The sequence below is a fragment of the Tursiops truncatus genome, chromosome 6 (genome assembly GCF_011762595.2).
Source record: "Tursiops truncatus isolate mTurTru1 chromosome 6, mTurTru1.mat.Y, whole genome shotgun sequence".
Classification (NCBI taxonomy): Eukaryota; Metazoa; Chordata; class Mammalia; order Artiodactyla; family Delphinidae; genus Tursiops; species Tursiops truncatus.
The window spans coordinates 73,319,396-73,345,679 of record NC_047039.1 but is presented as its reverse complement, the minus strand read 5'-3'; the positions used below and the strand labels follow the sequence as shown (position 1 = coordinate 73,345,679).

Sequence of the window (26,284 nt, the reverse complement as noted above, 5' to 3'; positions counted from 1 at the left end):
CTGTCAAACAAAAGCACTGGTAAAAGAATAAGGATCAAATAAATCATTGAAAACTGCAGATAATGCATGCAACAGAATTTTAGCCAAAAGTTTACCCTCAGATCCTCTAGTCATATGTTTTAGTAGCCACATAAACCGAAGGTGAGTGGTTTTTTCATGTTTATTTCCCTGCCCTCCCTCCACATTGTCTCCCGTCCTCTGGAGGAATAGAGACTAAAAGCAGGGACAAAGCAAACCCACACGTAGATCCTTAATAGTGTCTTATTAACTAAGAATGTTTGTAGAATTACTGTTTTTAAAGCTACTTAAAGTCATATGAAAAATATATCTCCATCTTCAAATGAAGACTATTTCACAACAATTTTATTGGTTTAAAATGCCAGATGTATGTTACTAAATCATCTGGAAAGGCATTTTTACATGTGTGCAACATCTGAGTAAGTAGATCTCCTGCCCTGACACTAAAAATTAAGCAAACGAATTAAAACATTGAGTGTCTTTCTTATGTTTTATCCTCCATGTTGTGGACAGAAAGAAAATGGATACTTTTTCCTGGCAGAAAAAGGGAGGAAAATAAATTTAGAACCTCAGTATCTAACTAAAAATTATAGAGAAAAGGTAAATAGGGAGAAAATTAAGGCAACATATGTTACAACAAATTTATATGGGGGAAACCTTATTTGTGCTTGTATTTCCACGTATATGTGCTTTGTTGTAATAAATTTTCTGAACATAAATTGAACGTAAAACATATATATGTATATATATAAATTTGCTAATGATTCAATAGTTATGATAGCTATTTAACTACATACTAGGTCTGTTACTTTTAACTTGCTTTTTATCAGCTCCCCACCTAGAAAATAGGAATCACAGCAATGCCTTCTGCTTAGGGTTGGTGTGAGAATTAAATACTGTTCCACACCAAGGGTCAGCCGACTGTGACCCTCAGGCCAAATCCAGCCCACCATCTGTTAGTGTACAGCTTGCAAGCTAAGATAGGTTTTTACATTTTTAAATGGTTGAAAAAAATCAAAATAACAATAATATTTTGTGACACATGAAAATTATTATGAAATTTAAATTTCAGCATCTGAAACAAGGTTTTATGGGAACCCAGGCACACTCATACATTTATATATTGTCTATAAATGCTTTCCTGCTACATGGGCAGTTAAGTTGTTACAGCAGAGACAGTGTGCCCTGCAAACCCTAAAATATTTACTATCTGGTCCTTCACAGAAAAGCTTGCCAACTCCTTTTACATACTAAAGTCCTTCGAACAATGTCTGGTGTATATACACACTAAACAAATGTTAGTTATTAATATAATTAAACTTTATATAAAATGAATCATAACATTCATGTAGCTAAAAATACGTCACAGTCTGAAAAGTTTCATCATATGTTGTTCCTGAAAATAAGACTAAAAATTCAAAAAACCCTGTTAATAATATGACAAATTATTATTGTTTAAAGATGTAAAAAAAAAAAGCCTTAGGAATATAATGCACCAGGCCTATTTTACAAGGGACTTATTTTTAGAATATATATTCCTTATGAGTAAACTTTCAAGTCAATAGGTTACATCTCCTTTCTCCTTAAATTTTTTGTCAGTGTTCAGTTTATCTGCTCCAATTCCAAACTTATTCCCCGTCTGAATTCTCCATTTTTACCTACCAATCATCTTTTACCTACGATCCTTCTGCAGTCTTTGGAGGGTAGAAGAAGAAAGAAAGGCTTAGAAACCAAGAGTTAATGGCAAGACCTTCAGCGTGTGTGTGATGAAGGATGAGTCAGGTCAGGGGTCACCCCCACTGAACAGGGCTCAAAAGTGCAGTCCATACAAGTCCTTTGAGCTTATCTCTTTGGACACAAGGCAAACCAAATTCTTATCCAACACCTATTCTCTTGGCCAAAGAATTAGGCAACCACATGTTTCTGGGCCAAACTTGACTCATCCATAAAAAAATTTTAAGTCAACAAAGGAGAGATTTTACTGAATTGCTTGATTTACTTCATTTCACTCCTGTTTTCCCCAGACTTAGACTTTACTGGCATAACACAGGAATTTGCTCAGATTCAGTCTGATGTACTGATGCGTACGTGATTGGTTTGTGTAGATCAATCAAATCTTCCTTGGACCTTTTCAGGCTACTCAGGGTTTCCAAGCTCAGTTGTGTCATCCATGCCTGTTTTTGTTTTAATCCTTTACCTCTGCATCCCTGCAGCCTGTTTCTATTTCCCTTTATCCAAAGTCTCCAGTAATTTGGCCAAGTCACTATTCATCAGCTGTAGAATCAGAAAGTGGACAAGTGAAACAAAAGAAGCTGACATTCACACACACTTTGCTCCTTGCTAACAGCTCTAGTACAGTTTGCAGAATCCTTTTTCAGTTTGAGGTGTGGATGGAGTACAGGAAAGGTGAGTGAATTGAAAAGTCAGTGGTGTGACTACTCAAGGCATTAACTATCTGAATCGTAACTCAGTAATTGAGGAGCATTATGGGAAAAGAGAGGGAATTTACGTATGTAAGTTAAGGATAGACTCTGGCTCACTGGCATGTAAGCATACAATTAGTAGGATATGGAGCATAGGGTAAATGTAACTAGAAAGATCAATGTGCTATAAAATAGTCTTTGAAAGGAGGTTGCTACTTGGTCACTTGACTGAACTAAAATATTAGGACATATTAAAGGAAGTCCCAGGAAGTAAGCTCTGGGACTGTGGGCTTCCACATCATTTGTCATGTTTCTTCTTGCTCATGTTGAGTCTCTGGGCAGTCCTTGGCCTGAGGGTGACCACCTCTTCTTGCCCTGTCCCTCCAGTCTCCAGTCTCTTTCTGTCATCCTCTTTCCCTCCTCCACTCCTCTCCTACAACACGCTGTGCTCTGCACCAGTTCACTGCACAAGGGCCTGCCTGCTCTGTGACCTCATCTCTGCTAGAAACCTTAGACAGGAGGTAATAGGCAAATATGCTGTATTCCTTTGCTTCTCTAAACATCCTGTGCGGGTAGAATACATCAGTTCATAGAAATTATAATATTAAAACCTTCAGGAGCTGTCTTCAAGCCTGGAGAGTATGTCAGAATCGATCTGAAATAATCACTTGCAAAGATTTGCAAGGACTAAGAAAATTATAGAGGAAATGATATCTGTCCAGCTGAGTTTAGTATCCTTATTATTTCTATTCCTGTTGTCTAATTTGGATAGCAGAAGTGGGATGGCTAGGGAGCTGTCCTTAATTATTTCTCATTCGAACTGCTCCACTTATATCAGTTGTTTTCCTGGTTTGCTCTGGGGTTGAGAGTTGTTGGGCTGCTCTCTGCAGGCCTGCAAGCCCTGTACTTGCCCAGTCCCAAGGATAAAGAAAGAGCCCAGAGTCAGCCACAGAGACATCAATGGTCTAATAGATGGGGGATCTTACACATCTGAAGCTCAAAGGTCCTGGAGCGACACCCCAACGTGACGGCAGGCGGCAGGCGGAACAGGGAAGCGTCTTCTCTACCAAGGGAAGAGGGAGGCTACCAGTTATAGGGGGGAATTGACGTCAGGTTGGCTCATCGTTACCAGGGAAACCATATGGGTATGTCCTGCTCTGGAGGCCCCTTTGGTAAACTATCATAGTGGAGATGTTCTGATCTAAAGATTAGAACAGTCACCAGCTGGGGCCTGGGACAGGTATGTAGGCATTTACTGATTAGGCTCTGTGATTAAGAGGGAAGGTCGGTTATGTGAGTAGGGTGTAGGGGAAGCAAGGACTGGTCGAGCAGGGGATGTGCAAAGATCAAGAGAACAGTCATTTTGGGTGGACCAAGCATATGAGTACTGAACATTTTTCGAGATTTTCAAGATACTCCCTTATTAACACATGGAGAATCTTACGAAGAAACCATCTCTAAGTGAGCATTTGGCAGAAACCTGGATGATTTTCCAGTTTTTTATAAATCAAATGTATCTGGACTTGAAATCGTGGATAGATTAACTTTGTGCAATTCCAGGGAACAGAAAGATCTTACTGGATTTATAGTTTGGCCAAAGATTTGAGATAAGCAATCACCTTACCAGGAGGCTCTTACATCGCAATTTTGCCACGTCTGAGAGCGGCTGCTATCAAAAAGCTACTGTGTGCCGGGGTCGTGGCTAAGCACCTTGCGTGCATCATCTCATTCTGTCTTCCCAAAACCTGAGAGATGGAAGGAAACTGAGGTGCAGTCACTTGCCCGAGGTCACAAGGGTATTCGAAGTAGAGTCATGTTTCAAACCGAGGGAGCTCACAGCCCTGGCCCTTCCCACTCCCATCTCCCCCCAACAACAGCAGCTCAGCACAGAATGTGTTTTGAATGTGTGTTGACGTCACCTAGGACACATATCAGTGTGATCCTGCTGGAGATACAAAGTCAAACACACCAAGCTTTTAACTAAATAATCGAGGAAGGAAAGAAATATGCAGACCAGGCTTGCAAAATTTTTTTTTTCATAAAGCCTTTGGAGTTCCTGTCTTTTCAGTTGTTCCGTGTATTTACTCAGTTGACATATGTAAATGACATAAATTCCTGAGAGAATATGTTCCTAAGTCCTTGTTAAGGATGTGAATTTTTCAAAGTATTCAGTGTTTGGTAAGCTACAAATGATAATGACTGATTCAAATTTCACATTATCATGGATTGTTACGTTAAAAGTCAACTAGTCTTGCCCTTTTAAAATGATGACCTTTAATATAGTAATTTATGAGGTATTCTTTGATAAGTTATGTCTGAGAAGAAATAGTGAAGCTTGTCGTAGCAATAAAAGCGAAGAGTGGCATTTAAAAGTCCTGAAGCCATATGTAAAATAGATAACTAATAAGGACCTACTGCACAGCACAGGGAATTCTTCTCAATACTCTGCAATGGCTTGTATGGGAAAAGAATCTAGAAAAAGAGTGGATATATGTATTTGTATGACAGATTCACTTTGCTGTACACCTGAAACTAACACATTGTAAATCAGTTATACCCCAATAAAAATTAAATAAACAAAATAGATTCCTGAAGCATAAAATCCTATATCCTGATGATCTCCTTTCCTGATCAATTTCAGAAGCAGAAACGGTGCAGTGTACCTTGGCTGCACATTTGCCATCATGTGCAGTGTATAGAAGCAGCCCTACAAGCAGCTAGGCGTTAGAATTGAGTGGGTGTGTGGCCAGCAGATATCTTAACCTGTAACTGAAGATCTGGATTTAAAATACTGTAAGACATGACAAAACGTGTATTTTTCCCTTCTGCTAATAAACCAGCGGTCCCCAACCTTTTTGGCACCAGGGACCGGTTTCCTGGAAGACAATTTTTCCACGGACTTGGGGGCGGGGGGCGGGGGTGGTTCAGGCGGTAATGGGGAGCGCTGGGGAGCGGCAGGTGACGCTGCGCCGGCTTGCCCGCTGCTCACCTCCTGCCGTGTGGCCCTGTTCCTAACAGGCTGCTGACCGCCACCAGTCCGCAGCCCAGGGGTTGGGGACCCCTGTGCTAAACGATCTGTTACTTTACAGACGTGCTCATGTAACCACTCGATGTCCGTGTATCTGGACCTCACTCATTTGAGTGTGTTGCTTGGCCTTTTTTAGAACACTCAGGAAACACAGAATCACAGAATTGTGAACACAAAGTATGAGCAGAGAATCATAGGCACCTGACCGACTTCTGCATCAATTAGTGAGTTTGTGGACCACTCAGACTGTCTGCATCTCTGATACTAAAGGACATTTCTGAGCCCTGAAATGCTGCATCCCAGTTTCTCTGGGGTACATCCTATCAGGCCCTCAGTGGTGATTCAGCAGTCTGCATGTTTATTTCTTAAGTGTCTAGTTTTGCATTTAAAGGCTACGTTCTAGATCTTACGGGGAATATAAATCAATGTGGTTTATCAAGGCATTGATAAGGGGAATATTACAATAGGGAGAGACAGGCAGTGGGTAACTTGAATCGTAGAAATGAATTAAAGGTCTCGTTTAAATTGTATTCTTTGCAGAGAAATGTGAGAACTTGTATTTAATGGCAAAATAATGAGTTGTTGCAAAAGTTATGAAAATGAATGTTCAGATCTCTGGTTTAATGCCGACTTTGCTGGAAGGAAGTACCACCTTGGCAGACAGCAAACAAGCTCTCCATGGCAGCAGGGTTACAAAGGGTATAGACATGAAATACTGCCCCTTGAAGCCCACTGGTAATTTTTTATGTAGAGACTTGGGCCAAGTTACAGCCTGAAGAAAGCGGGCTTCCTATTGCGGTCTTGAGCCATGTCCACGGGATCTGGCCTTTTCCTCGGTAAGAGGGAGGTTTGCACATGAGCCAAGAGGAAAGCAGAGGCCTCTTACCTTCAGGCAGATAATTGTATCTCAGCGAGCTGCAGTTGCGATATCTAATGGGGTTTCCTGTTGGACTCTGCTACCTGCCAGCACTGGCAACAAGCAGGCACTGAGAGCCGGCAGCATATTTCAAGAGTGGCGGGCTGGAGTCCATGTGTTCTTCATGGAACTTGGCATGTATGTGCCTCCCAGCCCCCACTGTAAGATCCAAATGAGTAGGAATTGTTTCACATTCTCAAAATGGAGAATTTTCTTACTTGATGCCCAAGTTGCAGAGATCAGGAGCCCACGAACTGTTTTATACAGAATCGTCATAGTTCACTCCAGAGGATCCTGGGTTTCAGTTCTCTTTTGCTTTCGCTCTCCCTCCTCGTAATCTCTCCTCTGTCTGTCAAGAGTCAACTCAGAATTGCATTTCTTTGAAGCCTTCCCCAGTCACACCTTTCCTTCTTGTGTGACTTTTTTTAACCACTCTTAGGGGCCCATATGTGGACCTGTAACTACATGTTGACCCTCCTGTCTGTTTCCGCCCTCCAGGACACAGGCCCTGCTCCAACACGCTGTCATCCCCAGCATCTTACAAACCCTCCACATATGTCTGCTGAGTGATGGGCAAACAAAGGCTAGGACACCGTGTGCTGAGGGTGTGAGGAAGGGCCAGTCCAGGGGGGCTCGAGGAAGGAGTTTTGAGGGAAGTCAGGTCGATTTGGGTCTTGAAGGATTCGGAGGACAGCATTACAGGTCAGGAAAGTGGTCACACTTGTGTGATAGTGGTGACATTGAGTCCTTTTATGTGGCAAAGGGAGCATTTGTGAGGGGTCAGATTGAAGATGTGCACTGCGCTCAGGTCGTGCCAAGCTGTAAATGCCAGACTGAGGAACTTGGGGCTTTACCCTGCAGCAAGCATTAAGTCACTCATGTGCAGCAGGGGGGTTGCATAAACCATTATTTTCTAGAGATTAGAAATATATATATTTTACATTACATGTAGTATTATACATTATAATATATATTTAATGTCAGTTTTCTATATCCATTCATGCACTGATGGACACAGGTTGCTTCCATGTCTTAGCTAGTGTAAATAACGCTGTAGTGAACATGGGTATGTAGCTGTCTTTTCAACTTAGTGTTTTTATTTTCTTCAGAGAGATACCCAGAAGTGGAATTGCTGGATCATATAGTAGTTCCGTTTTTAATTTTTTGAGATATTTCCATACTGTTTTCCATAGTGGCAGCACCAATTTACATTCCCACCAACTGTCTACAAGGGGTTCCCTTTTCTCCACAGCCTTGCCCACACTCATTTGTTGATTTTTTTTTTTTAAATATACATCAGCCATTTTATAAATTTATTTATTTAATTTTTGGCTGTGTCGGGTCTTCGTTTCTGTGTGAGGGCTTTCTCTAGTTGCAGCGAGCGGGGGCCACTCTTCATCGAGGTGCGCGGGGCTCTCACTATCGCGGCCTCTCTTGTTGCGGAGCACGGGCTCCAGACGCGCAGGCTCAGTAGTTGTGGCTCACAGGCCCAGCTGCTCCGCGGCATGTGGGATCTTCCCAGACCAGGGCTCGAACCCGTGTCCCCCGCATCGGCAGGCAGATTCTCAACCACTGCGCCACCAGGGAAGCCCCATTTGTTGGCTTTTTGATGATAGCCATTCTAATAGGTGTGAGGTGATACAGTGATTTTGATTTGCATTTCCCTGATGATTAGTGATGTTGAGCATCTTTTCATGTAGTTTCTATTGGCCATCTGTATATCTTCTTTGGGGAAAATGTCTATTCAAGTCATCTGCCCAATTTTTAATCAGAAATTGTGTTTTTTTGCTGTTGGAATTGTATGAGATCTTGAGAATCAATTTGAGACATTAAGGATTAGAGGTGTAAGACCCCTCAGGGATGGCCTCAAGAGGGCTTTTTCTGATGATCCTGGGAGGGAAGACACCGAACGGTCCCACCATTCTGCTCATGACTACAAAGTGGGGAGCAGGTAGGCTCCCCTTCTTCCCAGGCCAGCGATCAGCGTGGAGTTTAGTGCTCCACCTGTTCACGGTTCCAGCCCGAGTGAGGAGCGACTTACCTGATCAGTGTCGTCTTAGTCTGTTCGAGCTGCCATAACAAAATACCGTAGACAGGGTGGCTTATAAACAAAAGACATTTATTTCGCACAGCTGTGGAGGCTGGAAAGTCCAGGATCAAGCCTGGGGCAGTTTCATTGTCTGGTGAGCATCCGCTTCCTGGTTCATCGATGGCCATCTTCTTATTGTGTCCTCACACGGCAGAAGGGGTGAGGTCTCTTTTATCATGGCATTAATCCCAACCACCTCCTGATGGCCTCACCTTTTAAAACCATCACATTGGGGGGTGAGGATTTCAACATATGTATTTCAGGGGGACCCAAACATGTGGTCTGGCCAAGACTGACATTTCCGTGGCCACGTTTTCTTGAGGCAGGGTGACTGCATGGAGACCACCCAGGCCACTGGGTGCCCACTCACTGGCAGCCTGTCCTCAGGTAGCATGGCCCTTTGCTCTTCCCATGTCTGTGGAGGGGGGGAGACGAGGCAGTCCCACGGATTTCTGTTCCCTCTGTTCCAGCTTTCTCACCTGCGTCGGGCCACCTGTCGTTGGGAGCGACGCTTTCAGTCTGGGAGAAGTGGCAGATGGGGTCGATAAGAAGACACAGCCTCCTTGGGGCTCAGGCATAGGCAGCCCCCCTGGGTAACAAGGAGCCCTGTGTTGAAGAGTAAAAGCTTTACTAACATCAACTGGTTTTAACCCCAAGAGAAGGAGCGTAAGATTAGCGCCACCACCCCTAGACGGCTTTTAAACCTGTCTCCAGAGGTGAACAAATCCTCATGTATATGACTGATAAAATCAGTGTCTCATGTTGCTATTTTGTTTTCTTACTTGCAACTCCAGGCCCTACAGAATTAGTAAAAAGCAAGTGTCACCAAGTCTTGTGGGACATACCGTTGCCTCACATTTCAGTTTTTACTGAGCAAAGTGGATTATGCCTCCTGCACTGCACAGTCCACCACCTTGTAAGGCATCATGAAAATCTCATTTAGTCCATTTAGGATTTAGTCTGGGGGTTTTGATCAGGTGAAAAAAGGCATCAGGAATTCTCACTGTGGAGTGAAAAACAACTTACAGAGCATAAAGTAAGAATCTTATCCTAATTGGGAAACACAAAAAGCATGAAGCCAGCAGAGTTATATTTTCATCACACGACTCCGGCACTGGGCTGGATGTGTGACTAGAACTTCTCATCACGAATGTGGGACAGAGCATCGCCTGTCTCGTTGTTGTCCCTAGCTCAGCACCTTCCACCTCCAAGTGCGTGCCGTGTGTCAGCAAGGTCAGCTTCACTTGGGAGCATGTTAGAACTGCAGGCTCCTGGGTCCCACCCCAAGCTGGGTCAGAACCCATGTCCCCAGGTGATTTCATAACACACGTTAATTTGGAGAAGCTCACCTACAGCGCACAGTGCTTCACAAAGTTAAACCTATATCAGAAGCCCTTCCCTGGAGAGCTTGTTAAAATGTAGGTTCCTGGGGCTCCCCCTGGGAGATTGAGTTCGGTGGATCTGGTTGAAGGCATAGTGGTGCCGATGCTGCTGATCAGCGGTCCGTTTTGTTGCTCTTTAGCTTTGCCCTGAATGAGAAGCTCAGGCCCAGGCCACACAGCACATGGTAAGTGGGAAAATAGCCTAGAGCAGCCCCAAACTGCATACACGAGCGAAGCTTGCATTGGACCAGGCCAGTAAGCGGGCATGCCTCCACAGTGGCCCAGTGCAGCCAGGGACAGTCATCTCTAGGACCCGGGGCTGGGCACAGTCCACTGTCCTGGCTGTTGGCCTGGTATGAGACCCCCTCCCAATAGAGCCCCATCTGGAGCTTGTGGGCTCCAGTCCTGATTTGAAACTTAATCAGAGAGACTTCACGCGCCTCCTTGTGCTTTGACTCAAGGTCAAGACCACTCTCCCTTTCCCTGTCTCCACCCAGGGTCTAGCAACTTGCCCTAGAAGGACTCCAACCAGAAGAGCCCCCAATAGGGCCCGTTTCCCTTCTGCAGAGTGCTAATTACAATAAGTCTTTCTGAGGGAGGCTCCCTGGTTGAGGCCAAGATGTACATACCCGCCCTTTAGAGAAGGCTTCTCTGAAGACCACAGTATGACTTTGTAGAATTTCTGTAGCTGTAAATAAGAAAAAAATGTTAATTCTCACATCAGGGATGTCACTATCTAATTAACCTTCTTTAGCTCCTTTAATTCTTCCAGTTCTTATTAGAGCCTTTGCTTTCCTTCCGCCCTAAAATTTTCAACCTATAAAATCTCAGGCTACAAGACATTGTTTCTCAGTGAATATGGTTTCCAGGCTTAAAATTTTACCACTGGTAATGATAACCAGTAAAAGGCACGTAGATGGTAAATATTATGTTTAAAGGCTATGCGTGTTATTTATGTTAAAGATAAATGTGTACAGTAAAATAAACACTGTCCCTTGAGCCATGAAGGAACCTTTCACTCCACTGGTCCCACATTTCATCCGTATTTAATTATGTAAGCAACGGTAGGCGCAAAGTGTAAAGGTCAAAGAGATTGTGATGCCAAAAACTTGGTCTCTGTGCACCCGTGCCGAATCGAATCTCAGAGACAGAGTTTTGACTGAAGTAGAAAAGAATAGCTTTATTGCTTTGCCAGGCAAAGGGGGACACAGCAGGCTCGTGCCCTCAAAACTGTGTGTCCCAACCCAGGGGGATTTGGTGAGGAGTTTTGTAGCAGTGTTTCAGGGGTGTGTGCAGAGCCTGCATTCCTTTAACCTGGCCTCAGGTGGTCTCCTGATGAGCTTCTCTGGTTCTCAGGGTTCTCAGACTGTGACCTTCTCTCTGGAGTGAAGAATGCTTCATCAAGTAGTTAACATCTTCCATTTGTTGGGGGTTTTAGTTTAGAAGAGCTCAAAGATATTGTTATGTGTATCCCTTGAGGCGAGGAGGAACCAGGACCTGCCCCAAGGCTGCACTATTGCTTCTTGACTGCTCCTCCCTTGTCTCTGCATCGCCTCCCTTCCCTAATTAGCAGCTGTTTGAACCTGCCCTTTAGAACTCTGGGAGGGTCCTGGAGGCTGAAGCCTATTCCCTACAAACAAGAAATGGGGGACACAGAAGGGCTTCCATGCCCAGGAGCCCCACAGGGTCCTGCTCAGTTTCAGTTGGTGGCGATCGACTTTACCAGATTTGGTAAAGATCTCCTTTTGAAAAGTGGGCCTCTTCAACCTGATTTGAATCAGCACACTTTATATTAGAAAAGAGCAAGACATATTCAGGATCTAGAAAACTGTGCTGGGTGAGCTCAGTGTCCCCGAGATTTCCTGGAACAGCAGTCAAAGGGTAATGCAGAGGAGTGTACTTGGCCTCCATAGTGCTGCCCTATGAAACTTAGGACACATTCTGCATCAGGAAGGCAAAAGTGAGCAGAACGTGTCAACAGCTTCGAGCCTTAGTCTTCAAACATCATTCATTCAATTTCCTTTTAGAAATTGAGAGTGAGGTGGATTCAGGTATATCACTTAGAAGCACTTTTTTTTAAATTTTTATTTTATGTTAGTGTAGAGTTGATTAACAATGTTGTGTTAGTTTCAGGTGTACAGCAGAGTCATTCAGTTATACATATACATGTATCTATTCTTTTTCAAATTATTTTCCCGTTTAGGTTGTTACAGAGTATTGAGCAGAGTTCCCTGTGCTATACGTTTGGTCTTTGTTGCTTGTCTGTTTTAAATGTAGCATTGTGTACGTGTCAGTCCCAAACTCCCGATCTGTCCCTCCGTCCCACCCTTCCCCCCCACTAACTGTAAATTCGTTCTCTACGACTGTGAGTCTGTTTCTGTTTTGTAAATAAGTTCGTTTGCATCATTTTTTTTTAGGTTCTGCATATAAGTGATATCATATGATACTTGTCCTTCCCTGAGAAGCATTTTATATATAATAAGAACCAGAAAAATACAGTTCAAACTAGCTTAAAAACTAAAGGGTACTTAATTGGCTCATGTTACCAAAAAATCCAGAGGCATAACCCAGTTCAGGTATGGTTTGACCAAGAAGTTAAAACCTGGTTTCTTTTTCTCCCTGTTGCAAGATAGTTGCTAGAAGCTCGAGGCTATACAATGCCTCTTCCATTTTCTTGATGAAAGCAGGGTTCTCTGTTCCAGAGCTCTTAGCAAAAATCCTGGGGTTAATTACACCGGTTGAGCAGCTTGGCTACGCTGATGACCATAAACCAGGGAAGCAATACTCCAAGTGACGTGAGCCTGGATTCAGAGCCCAGCCCTGAATCAGCCCACGTACCAGGAGAATAGGATGCTCTGGCTTAAACCACTGACCCACCTGGTAGCAGTGGAGGTGGGCTCAGTCCCCAGCAGGCTTTTCCATTGCCCCAGACTTGGTCATAACACGTAGAACTAAGGGGGTTGGAGAGTGTTCCCTGGGAGAAGCGTGCCCGTGCACCAGGGAAAGGAGGAGTCTCCAGATGTGCTGCCTTTGTCCATGACCTGAGGATGGGAATGATTTAGAAGCAAGTGTGTCTGTAGAAGGAAGCTGGTGAATAGATGTGGGCTAAACTAGGAGACTCTCCAGCTTTTGGCTGGTGAGTCTCAAGAGTAACTTTGATTAGTATCTTTGTTTGTAAGACCAGGCTGACTAATTCCTTGAGAATCCGTTGAGGTTTCGTTACCAAGGGTGGCTTGATGATGGTTTCAGGTGAGAATAGTTTCTCACCAACACTGAAGGTAGTGCGAAATATTACATTTGTATCTCCAAGTAATTACTATGTATATGTCCACGGTTCTGTATGAAAATTATAGTGAAACTTAGGGAGAAGGTGTGTTCTGATAAAGAGGAAATGTGTGACCTAAAAATATTTTTCCATGTGTTTTTCTAATCAGGGAATATATATATTTGTAAAGTAAGTAGTAATAATTCTAAGAATACAGATGCACTTTGGGCAAAGAATTAAGTAACTTTGTGGGGGGTTTTTTTGTTGTTATTTATTTTTGGCTGCATTGGGTCTTCGTTGCTGCACGCGGGCTTTCTCTAGTTGCGGCGAGCAGGGGCTACTCTCCGTTGCGGTGCGCGGGCTTCTCATTGCGGTGGCTTCTCTTGTTGCGGAGCACGGGCTCTAGGCACGTGCGCTTCAGCAGTTGTGGCACGTGGGCTTCAGTAGTTGTGGCTCACGGGCTCTAGAGTGCAGGCTCAGTAGTTGTGGCGCACGGGCTTAGTTGCTCCGCGGCATGTGGGATCTTCCTGGACCAGGGCTCGAACCCATGTCCCCTGCATTGGCAGGCGGATTCTTAACCACTGCACCACCAGGGAAGCCCCCTAAGTAACTTTGTTTTGATTGCTATGAAATAGAACTAATAGCGAAGCCCCAAGTACACATAGCTTAAGAAATGCAAAATGAAGCCTGGTACTTTGTTCTTAGTTCAGATCTTAAGCATTTGGCCATGAATGAATAATTCTTAGTGGACATCTGTGACGCTTGGTGGACTTTTGTGACAGTGTGCCAGATGCATGATTCTTCAGCCTTTGATGATTCTCTTTCAACCTTAAGAGTTATTTCAGCAGATGTTTATTATTATTATTCTCTTCCGCTTGTCAACCTGAGAGTTTGCCTAATGAAAAGAGCTGCTGAGCCTTTTGCATGTAAATCCTGATAGAAGCTGCTACAGCCCAGTCCAGGGCCACAGAAACTGAATGCATACCAAAGACGGGTTGGACTTACAAAACAAACAGTTCACAGACTGAGTAATCTAATCATGTAATTCACGTGTTGTTTTTCTGATGATTTTTTTCAGAACCGAATGGAGGAAAGCAAAGCACTCTTTAGAACAATTATCACGTATCCCTGGTTCCAGAACTCCTCAGTTATTCTGTTCTTAAACAAGAAAGACCTTCTAGAGGAGAAAATTATGTATTCCCACCTAGTTGACTACTTCCCAGAATATGATGGTAAGTCAGCACTCTTCCGCCCGCCCAGTAGCTAGGGACACATTCCACCCGCCTCCCGAGACCAGTGCCTGAGCCGACACACGACGGTGCTCCGTCACTGCCTTTGCCCCCCCGAAGCCTGCACGTCACTGCCTTTGCCCCCGCGAAGCCTGCACGTTGTGATTGATGGAGTACGAATTCTTGTTTGTTCTGTCTTTTAACGACGACCTGAAATGTTTCATACCCCGACAATGCTGAAAGTTATAGTTATTTCAAAGCACGTAAGAAGTTGTTTTCTTCTGCTGTTCAAAGGAGGGAACAATCCCCTAGTTTTGACTAATTGTGTGTCAACCATGATAGCTCCCTCTTGATTTCCCTTTCGTTTGGTAACAGTCTGCCTCTGCCTCTCTCTAGAGAGAAAACAGAACGTTGTGGTCAAGAGCCCATGGTCTGAAGTCGATCTACCCAGATTCAAATCCCAGTTCTGATATTTCCTATTTGTAGAACCGTGATCAAGTCATTTAGTTGCTCTGGGCTTTAGGACCAAACTTACGTTTTATAGACTATAATAGATAACATATTGTGACATTTTAGCGTGATGCCTGACACATGGTGAATATTTAGCAAATATTTACTTTTGGGGGCTTCATGACCCCCTGAAGCCCCATCACCCTAAGGGGTGGCACCCATCCTTTAAGCCCTTCCTGTAGCACTTAGGGTCTGTAGCACCCACTTCAGTACTCATATGTGTGCACTTCGCATTATTTTCTTCCTTCTTACAAACAAATCTTGCCTCCTCAACTAGACTGTGAAATCCTGGATGACCGGGCATGACAACCAACCCCTTCCGAGAAATACTTGTTGATTGATTGGTAACAAAATGCATCCACACCCAGCCACTCTGAAACAGGTGAAAGAGTCACAGCCACTGCCCTGTAAGAACTTACGTGCACGGTCCACACCCATCTCCCCATACGTGCTCAAGTCTAGGTTAGGAGTGGCTAACTACGGCCTGCCGCCTCTTTTTAGAAATCAAGTTTTATTGAAACAGCCATTCATTTATATACTGTCTGACCACTTGTATGCTGCAACAGCAGAGCTGAGTAGTTGTGACAGAGCTCAAGTGGCCCGCGAAGCCGAAAATATCTCCTCTCTGGTCCTTTAACAGAGAAGTTTGCCAAACCCAGATCTAGATGAACAGCAGGTAAGAGGACAAGCTTTGAATGTCATAGAAAACCAGCACTGCCACTTACCAGCTATGGTGCCTCGGACAAGTTTATTCAACCACTGAGTTTCTTCATGAGTAAAAGAGAATTGAATGGAATCACATATGTGAGTTACTTAGCACAGTGCCTGGCACAGAGAAGAGCACAAACCCAAAAGTACCTATTATAGAGGTGCAGCAGTAAGAGAACGGGCTATTTTTTAAAAGTACGTTATCAGCAAAGGGTATCTGGCATGGATGTCAGCTCAACAGTGTTTCTGTTCTGCGGACTCCCTCAGAATGGTAATTGCTTCAAAACTAATATCCAGTTTGGCCTCATAGCTTTCTACGAAGACACAGACACATCAAGGATGGAGTTTTATTCATCTTTTCCTCACACATGCGTTTGGTATGGTGCTGCTCTTGGAAGGGGAACGTTACATGTTTAATGAAGTTCCCTTCTCAGATACATATAAGACTCTGAGCGTTGCTGACTCTACCATGTGGGGATGTTGTCAGGTATTAGAGACAGTACTGTTTTTGGTAGCAGTGTGTTCCCATCCTCCGTCCAAGTACATTTTCCTTTGTGCTTTGAGGTTCCTTTAAAATGATACTTGCCCAGCCTAGACAGTGTAGTCTCTTTTCCTCCTTTCACTTTGCCACTCGCCTGCCACCACATCACAAGCACCAGAGCCTGGAGTCCTCAGTGCTCCTGAGGAAACTGGAAGGAAGTAACTTTGTGTTAGTTCTCTCCCACGGCAACAGGCTGGCTCCTTAAACACGAGATCTGCCCGAATAAGATGGGCACGAAGCATCTGACTTACACCCAAACACGCATGCTTTTCTCACACACCTGGAAGGAGAGGCTCTTTGTGGTTTTTCTCAGAACTTGGTGAGAATCCACGGATGGGATATGACCCCGACCTCCCGACGCAGCACCCGCCTGCAGGCTAGCATGTTTTCGTGATATGCTCGCACACGGGAGGCCAGAGGCAGCGCGGCCCTACAGAGCAGACCCACCGAGGCTCACGGTGCACGAGGCGGCAGCACGCACAGCACAGCACACCGGGGTTGGTTTCCTGCAGTACGACACGTGTTAGGAGTACTGTTCTCCCCTCTCTGTGCAGCGTCTTCCTAACCTCTTTACACATCTCCTTTGGCCAATAATTTCCCCAGATATCCCATCACTATGAGTGTGAGCATCTTCCTTCTAACATGTGCCCGTTGTGAATATCTTTTTTTTTTTTTTTTTTTGCGGTATGCGGGCCTCTCACTGTTGTGGTCTCTCCCGTTGCGGAGCACAGGCTCTGGACACGCAGGCCCAGCGGCCATGGCTCACGGGCCCAGCCGCTCCGCGGCACGAATCCGCGTCCCCTGCATCGGCAGGCGGACTCTCAACCACTGCGCCACCAGGGAAGCCCCATTGTGAATATCTTTAAATCCCAAGGTGTTTTTTACTGTCCATCTCCCCCAGTAATACACGTAACGCATACGGGAAACTTGGCCGTGGAAAAAGACAGACACTGATTGTTATTCATAAAGCAAACACAGCTGTCATTCCAGGAGACTTCAAGCCCTTGTAAGATGAGCTAAGACAGAAAAAATTCTAGGCCCACTCTGCAGTGATATTTTTATCATAAACATGTTTATAGTATTCTAAATTTCACACTTCCACATTTCTGCACTTACAAGGTCTTCATTGTAATGAATGCCGTTTCTGTATTTCTCTTCGGGAAGGAAAATTACCATTTCTACATGGACTTGAATTGCAAAATTGTCCATAGAGACTATGGAATTCTGTTACTGCTATGATGACTAAAAGGATTTCTTTGTAGTTTATGTTTATTCAAATAGGAAATTATGCTTAAAAACGTAACAGGTTCCAGGTGCTCTTCCGTGAACTTGAGTCTTGTTCTGATACACTTTAGAGTTAGAAAAAGAAAAAGTAGACCTTTCCTTCTCAAAAAGAATAAGTACAAAATTCATTCATAAGCCAGAAAGATAGTGTTCTTTTATGAAAATGAGAGGCTGCACCAGTTCTAACAATCTATTTGTCCTGGTTTTAAATATTTTTATTACTGCTATGGAATTATTAACAGTAAGTACATCGAATAAGCTAGGACATTAAGTGATTATATATTACATATTTGTAATTGTGTAACTTTTTAATTCATTATGATGCCAGCCTTCTTAATCATTGAGAAAAATTTTAATTCTGGGCTCTGAAGTTAGAAATTCAAACATTCCTTTTGTAAATTGTACAAATGAGAATGATCCGTTTTCATGGCTCTTTCTCCCAGTTTCCAGCAATGCTGGATATAAAGTTATTTGCAGTAAGATTGGTTTGAAAAGTTTGCAGGTTGGCTGTCTGAAACTCACGGTGCATTTTGTTAGAACGTGCAGGCCCTCGGTAGAAATTTCAAAGATTTCTTTGTCCCAACCAGTAGATAACAATACTGACAGAAAAAAATCTAAGCTGTGGATCCCAAGAGGGTCTTCTGAGAGAGGAAGAGTGGAGGTTATAGCGCAAGACCTTCTTTCATGGTACAGAACTAGAAAAAATGGGAGAAATGCAGATGTATAGTGCCACAAAGACTCATACGAGAAAGGTGCTCAATCCTTGATAGGTGGTGGTGGTGCTTTAGTGTTGCTTTTAATTTACAAGTTTTAAATTAATATATTTATTAGGATCTATTATGCTCTATTGAGATATAATTCATATACCACTTAAAATCCACCCATTTGAAGCGTATAATTCAATGCTTTTTGGTATGTTATGTTAATTTTTTTAATTCTGGTAAAATATATGTAACGTAAAATTTGCCATTTTAACCATTTTTAAGCATGCGATTCAGTGATATTATAATTACACTCACAGTGCTTTGCAGCCATCACTATTCCCACAACTTTATGATCACCCCAAACAAATTCTGTAATCATTAAGCAATAACTCCCCTTTTCTCCTCCTCCTAGCCTCTGGTAACCTCTAATCTACTTTCCGTCTCTATAAATGTGCCTAATCTGGGTACTTCATATAAGTGGAATCTTTCAATGTTTGTCGTTTTGTGTCTGGCTTATTTCACTTGACAAAGTGTTTAAGGTTCATACACGTTGTGGCATCTATCAGAACTTAATTGTATGTATACACTACCTTTTGTTTATCCATTCCTGTTGATGGATCCTTGGGCTGTTTCCACCTTTTGGCTGTTATGAATAATGCAGCAATGAAAATTGGTGTACAAGTATCTGTTAGAGTCCCTGCTTTCAATTCTTTCGGGTATATACCTAGGAGTGGAATTGCTGGCTCATGTGGTAAGTCTGTGTTTAGAGTTTTGGGGAATCATCAAACTGTTTTCCATTTTCCATTCTCAGCAACAATGCACAAGGGTTCAGATTCCTCCACATGCTGGCTGACACTTGTTATTTTCCACTTGATTTGATTATAGCCATTCTAGTAGATGTGAAGTGGTATCTTATTGCGATTTTGATTTGCATTCCCTAATGATGTTGAGCATCTTTTCATGTGCTTATTGGCCATTTATATATCTTCCTGAGAAAAATGTTTATTCAAGTCCTTTGCCCATCTTTTTATCAGGCTGTCTTTTTGTTGTTGAATCGTAGGAGTTCTTGGTATATTCTGGATATTTACCCCCTTAGCAGATATGTGATTTGCAAATATTTTCTCCCATTCTGTAGGTTGTCTTTTTTTTTGGTCATTCTTTTTTTTTTTATTTCTTATTGAAGTATAGTTGAATTACAATGTTGTGTTAATTACTGCTGTACAGCAGAGTGTGTAGGTTGTCTTTTTACTTTCTTGATGTCCTTTGATATACAAAAGTTCTTAATTTTGATGAAGTCCAATTGATCTGTTTTCTCTTTTGTTGCCTGTGACTTTGGTGTCATATCTAAGAATCTGTTGCAAAATTATTAAGTAACTGCTTCATATATCCTGGTAAATGTACCATAATCCTTCTAAGACAGTGCTTGGCACATAAGAGACCCTGGATAAAAGTAAGAAAATGTAAACCAACTTTTAAAATCATCACACGTAGTGAATTGAATTCTCATAAATGTGGTTGGCTTAGAAACACCAGAAGTGAGGCTACAGAGGACAGCTGTAGATGGACCAGACCTTAAGGAACAGGTTTTGTATTCTGAGAGAGATTTCAGTCTGGAGAATGTAAAATGATCCATCGTGGAGTGGGGGAGGGGAGACACACAGGGGCAGATTGACAGGAGAGCCTGAGGCAGTTATGTTGTACGCATGCTTATTATGCAGCTGAAACCAGCTCAGTTAACTCAGCCCAACAGAAGGAAACTAATCACACCCCTACTGAAGATTCTGCTGTGGCTCCCTATCTCCCAAAGAATCAGAGCTAAACCTAGCCTGCCCTTCAAGCTGTCTGCCTGTTTTCACCTAATCACATTCTGTGGATGGATGGAGATGAATGGATGGGCAGGTAAAGTGACCCAGAGGAGCAATTACACATAGTAGTGTTGAGGAAGGTGCTTGTAACAGATCCAGTCTGCACTGAAGAGGTCTTTATGAGCATCAGTAACCACTGACTGAGCAAATGCCTTAACAGATCAGCTGACCAATGTCCCTTTCCTCCCTTGGCCAACAGGACCCCAGCGAGATGCCCAGGCAGCTCGAGAATTCATCCTGAAGATGTTCGTGGACCTGAATCCAGACAGTGACAAAATTATCTACTCCCATTTCACATGCGCCACAGACACCGAGAACATCCGCTTTGTCTTTGCCGCCGTCAAAGACACCATCCTCCAATTGAACCTGAAGGAGTACAATCTGGTCTAATTGTGCCTCCTTGACACTGCCCTTCCCTTCCCTGGTGGGCTATTGAAGCTATACAAGAGGGACTGTATTTCTGTGGAAAGCAATTTGCATAATACTAATTTATTGCCGTCCTGGACTCTGTGTGAGCGTGTCCACAGAGTTCGTAGTAAATATTATGATTTTATTTAAACTATTCAGAGGAAAAACAGGATGCTGAAGTACAGTCCCAGCACATTTCCTCTCTTTTTTTTAGGCAAAACCTTGTGACTCAATGTATTTTAAATTCTCAGTCATACTCACAAAGAGCTGTTTCTTCCTCTCTCTCTCTCCCCTCTTCTTTTCTATTGAGCAAAATGAAGCTGATTTTCCTTTTCCTAACCCATCCCTTCCTCCTGATTTTTCCCACATTACAATGGCCTTTATCCTAGTTCCATTCTTGGTCAAGTTTTTCTCTCAACTGATACAGTCAGGACAAGTGTCATTCAATTTAAGCCATCAACATCAGCTTAATTTAACAGTTTGTAGTTTTTGCTGAAGGATTATAAGTATTAATACTGTGGTTTTAAATGTATTGCTCTGGATATACATGTAGAGGTTTTTTTATATAAATACATTGTTTTGCCTCACTTTGGGCTGGGACAGTGGATGCCCATCTAACGGTTAAGTGTCTTTTTTTTTCTTTTTTTTTTTTTTGGATTTCTACCTTCAGCCATAGCTTGGTTGCTCAGTGAACTGTACATAAGTCAGTAAGGCAAGGGCCAAGACACACAGAAGTCCGTCCTTTTGAAATGCCATGTGCCATTGTCCTTCCTCCTTTCCTTCCCTTTTTTTTTTTTTCACCTTGCTTTCTTCAAACTGCAGATGCCAAAAAATAATGCCAAGAGACACTACATTATTCCAATGGCTGCTACCCAGATCCTTTTCATAGGTTGCTCTTAATTTTTTTTTCCTTCAGTTCAAACTTTTCCTCCCTTTTTTTTTTCCTTAGTGTTTGGGCCACAATTTTTAAAATGACTTTTATTAATGGGTATGTGTTGCCAAAGCTGGCTTTTAAAAAAAATTTTTTTGTAAGAACTTAAAAGCCAGTATCTTAAAATGTAAGAGAGTAAGACTGTGAAGGCTAAAGTGTTTGGCTGCGAATGAACCTGAAATACCAGTTGCCAAACAGTTGGTCACTGTCAACTTGACTCTCATAGTCCATCCTTTTCTTTGCCCTTAAAATCATTGTTTTGTGTCCACATTCCATGTTGAGCATCTAAATCGACAATGTGGAAAAGCTGTCCTGTGTGATACCCCATGAAATCTGCTTTTCTCTCTTCATTTGAAGCCAGTTTTACTCTCTTTGTGTTCTTTAAGGTCAAGTAGGTCTGCCAAGAACATTGGTTGATAGTATTATTCTGACACCTTTAATTTGCAGAATCTGAAGTTACTGCTCGTTTACCATCTTTGGGATCTTAAACTGGTGACTGGCTGAGTTGAACTTAAGGAAGATTTGTGGACCGAAACTCAAAAGTAACCTCTCTGTTCTGTAGAACATGTATTTATAAAACTGAACATAGTAGGAGAGAGATCTGGAATTCTATATGTGCAATTTTTCAACCAATGCAAAAAACACAGCACATGTATTGATGAGCTTCTGTCAAGCAGTTTGAGTTGAAATATGATTTAAGAACATAAGTCATGACTGTTTTAAACCTGCTGGGAAGTTAGAATTAGGCCATGATGCTGGTCTCAGTTTAACTACAATACTATTTGGCACGAGTCTAAACTTTCATATACATCACTCTTTTGGAACAGTAAAGGAGAGGGAGAAAATCAATGGCTTATCAGATGAGTACCAGAGTTCCTAAGTAGTAATGGGATGTTCCCATTCTTTACTCTCCCAGCCTCAAACTACACAGGTTACTTGGTTTTTTTTTCCCTCCTTATTCAGAAAGCACCTGTAATTTAATGAAGAAACAGACTGCCTGTAGGTTTAGTGCAATTACGAATGCTCTAATCATTGTACATACATCTCTCCCTTGATATTGCATCATCCATCCTGGCTTTGTAATCATTAATTTTTTGGCAGATTGAATGTGCTGTATTGATATGTATCTATGTAATTGTATTGTGTGTCTTGTAGCTAATTCACATTTTGAATAATGTTATTTTATTTACTTTTTTAAGAGAGGAGAATGTAAATTTGTCAGTTTATTTCTGACTAGGGATATTTTTTTTTTTCCATTTAGAAAAGAAAAAAAAAACCTTACTATCGTACGGAGCGGTACTAGCATCGTGCTATATAAAATCATTTGCACATTCCTGAGTAGAGGTATACTGATTATAAGACCCAAAGGTCTTAAGACCCAAAGGTAATTTCATAGCAAAAATCAGTTGGAGCTTTTATACAAACATGGAAACCAACTTTGTAGAACTTTTGCCATTTGACCTAGGATTGGAATATGAGCTTTTATACAATTCATATTCTTATTTGGCAAATATGCACAGTTTAGTATTACCTCTCTGATGGCCTTTATTAGAAAGGCAGTTTTAGAAGCTATTGTGATCCACTAAGGAAATGTTTTAACAGCTAGCGACCACTGCTTGCCTGAAAGGGCGATCTTAAATTTGGTGCAGCAAAAGAAAAAAAAAAGAAAAACAAAAAACAAAAAAAATATAAACAACAACATTTGAAGGCCTACAGTGTGTATAGAGAAAACCTCATCACAAGGTCATAAGTGTTACAGTTTTAGGGAATCAAGATATTCTATTTAATAGAGCTATAGTAGATGTAGTCAATTAAACCTGATCTCAGAGCTCAAAGAAGCTGAGCAAAACAGGGAAAGATTGTTATATTTGTCTTTATGAAATCGGGATGGAATTGCTATGCAGAATTGCGGTTTGTGGTCTCACTGTTCATCTTAGGGTGCATGACAAGATCCCTTCTCTTGAGAAAGGAAAAAATTGATCACCCTAGTTACAGTGACGCATAGAAACCGAATTGTATCCACACTAGTCAGTCGAAGCTAAAGGATTTTCTTTTTTGTTTCTTTGGGGTTTTACTGAAGGGTCTGGGGTGGGAAGGGATTCTTTTCAGTTTTGTATAAAGACGAAGTTTACTCATGCTTTCTATTATTATTGTGATTGCAAGCATTCTAAGCGTGTGCCGCTGGACCCCTCTTGTGATGCTCTCGGTAACAGTAACGGAGGCCTGTGGCGAGTTTTGTGGTGACTTGGGCATGTCTTATTGAAAAACAAAAACACAAAACACAGAAACCTTTCTTCAGCAGACCAAGGCAAGCAGCCGTCTCATGACTCACTTAACACATTGCAGTGTACCAGTTTACAGATGATTTTTCCCTTTTTGCGTGACATGGCAGTTCCAACCCACAGAGAATCCCTTATTTGTAAATTGGAGGTTTGTACTATGCCTTACAGAGCTTAAATTCAGAAGTTTGTGCCTCATATCTGAAACAAAGGGAAATAATAACAAAAGTAAGTAAATCCCCTCAAAGTGTTTGTTTTTAAATACATTTTCATATAAAGAGCTCTGTTGAATGTCATGAATAGATTGGGGGGAAAAATCTTCTAGAAACCTGCATATGTTGTTTACTAGCAGATGACATCTACAAAAGGTATTTAAGGAACACCCGAAACTTGTATTTTTTTGTAGATTAACTAGCAGGTCTAATATTTAAAAAAGGTAATTCAGCTAAAGGACAATTTACTTTTTGTACTTCAGACTATCTTGATTGTCAAGGTGTACGAACTGTAATTTTAAAATTTATACTGCCACATGATTGTAAATTTTAGTTGTCTTAAGTTAGGAATCAGTGAAAAGCTATTTATGCTGGATAGGGGTCAAAAATGACTATTATTTGCAAAAAATATATAAAAATAATGGGAAGAAAGGGCTGCATAATGAGATACTTACTGCAAGACTCAGATACTGGTTGGAAATAATCAAGTTACCCTCAATTTCCCTTTGTTTTCAGTTTCTCAAAAAGAATGAAATGAAATATAGCAGAATGTTAACCCATATAAAAATAAAGTGTACCCAAATATTGTAACGATATTGCTGCTCTTCTTAAAATTAAATAAGGGTTTAAAACCACTTAATTGGTAATTGACAACATCTCAGTTGACACAGATAAGGTGTGCTTGGTATACTGTTTTCTTCCAAAGGTTATCTTTGGTTAGAAACACACACAAAAATTAAAACTAGTAAGTAACATTGTGTTTATCTATCTCTACATATTTCCAGCATATGTAGCGTTAATAGATCTGTCCTGGTAACTATGTCTTTGGGATTTCATTTTGATTCCATAAAATTAGGAAAAGAAATGGCTTAGTTGTATATGACTAGCTAGAGATTTTTGGAGCCAAACACCTGCTGTTTCGTAGATACTTAGTACACAGTCTGAACTTGCCACTTGTTTTTCTCACAGAATAACCATTTCCTGCTGTCTTCCCAACTACCAATGCCCTTCGATAACCCTGTTGCTTCTAGAATCATCTGTTCAAAGTATGCATATACACCTAGCACATAGTAGGTGCTCAAATATTAATTTCCTTCTTACCTCCCTCATCATGTATCCTCCATTTCCCCGTATGATTCCACCCCAATAGTAAGTGGCATTTACATGTTATGAAAACATCTATTGGGTGAAATTGGATCTCACTTGGATAAAGGAATTCTGACTTCCATATAAGCTTTGGTAGACAGAAAAACAACAGGGAGAAGATATTCTTCAATAGAATATTTTTAAGTTTAGAAAAGGAAGATGGAAAATTACTATGTAACTTTGTTCAGGTTACTTCGACTGAAACACATGTTTTTGGTGGATTTCTTTTCCTCAAAGAACTCTCTAAATGCAACTTGCTGGATTCCTCACCTGTCATCATGCTGGAAACCCTTACTAGACCTATGTATTTTAGGGAGTTTTGTCAGAAAAACATTTTTAACTTGCAGTATTTAAAAGAATCATATTTACTGTTCTTAAAATGTCATTCAAATGCATGTATTGTCTATTGTTTGGGGATGGGAACTAGTTTTGCAAAAAAAACACCTAATGTTGTATAATAATGCCCCGATGATCTTGCTGGTTAAAAATACAGTATTTTTGGCCATAAGTTTGTACTACAGTTTTCTTCATTCTTGAGTTTTCCTTCTCTTGAAGTTGCCTAAGCCTCTCCAAGAATATTTTTTATTATAAGGAGTATTGGGATAAATCTTTCCTTCCTTAAAGCCCTTTATACTGCACATCCATTTCCCAAAGTAGGTTCAATAGTTTTTAAACAAACCACCAAAAAAAAAAAAAAAAAAAAACTCTTTTCCTTTCTGAATATAATCAGAAATTTCCGACTTCTTTAGTGGAAGTTTTCATATTGATAGTGTTTATCAAATTTGTTTAAAAAAAATACTTGCCCTAATTTAGGTTGCAAGCAACTGTCAAAACAAGTTTAAATAGCTGCTCAGTAAAGACTTACAACAAGCCCCAGTCTTCACCCTGAGGCCATCTCCTCAGGGAAAGAACACGGGGCCTCACAGGCAGAGGGTTTCATTAGAGTTTCTTGTCTCAGCCCTGGGAATGAAAGGTCCACTCCACGTGGGAAAAAGGACCTGGCGTAGGTGTCCTTTAAGTCTGTGATTTTTAGAAACATAACATCGAGGCTTTTGAGATCAGCTAAAAACTAGCTTTTCTTTTCCTAGCAATTTTGTGAAGTCGGGGTGATGGCAGCAAGCGCTTCTCCAGAAAATCGGTGCTTACGTATAGGGACCTGAAACCGTAACAGAAGCAAGACCTGTTCCTGCTACTTGTGATCAGGTCTTTTACTTGGTAGCCCAGCCCTTGCTTAGGGAATTTTGTGTCTTGCAGAATACTGTTCCGTCCATTGACTTTAGAGAAGAAAGTGTCATTTTTACTTAAAAGCCTTAGTTTTAAGGCTCTCCTATCCTTGCACGTTTTAG

General features: G+C 41.7%; 1 protein-coding gene across 1 annotated transcript in view; it reads left to right on the top strand.

Moving 5' to 3' along the window:
- The window catches only part of LOC101318960 (guanine nucleotide-binding protein G(q) subunit alpha), a 288,466-nt gene extending 263,020 nt beyond the window's left edge, over positions 1-25,446 (top strand). The window contains exons 6-7 of the mRNA XM_019934638.3: positions 14,200-14,353; positions 20,162-25,446. Coding sequence (XP_019790197.1) covers positions 14,200-14,353; positions 20,162-20,352 — 345 coding nt within the window. The 3' untranslated portion in view covers positions 20,353-25,446. The remainder of the gene's footprint in view (positions 1-14,199; positions 14,354-20,161) is intronic.
- The last annotated feature ends 838 nt before the right edge of the window (positions 25,447-26,284 follow it).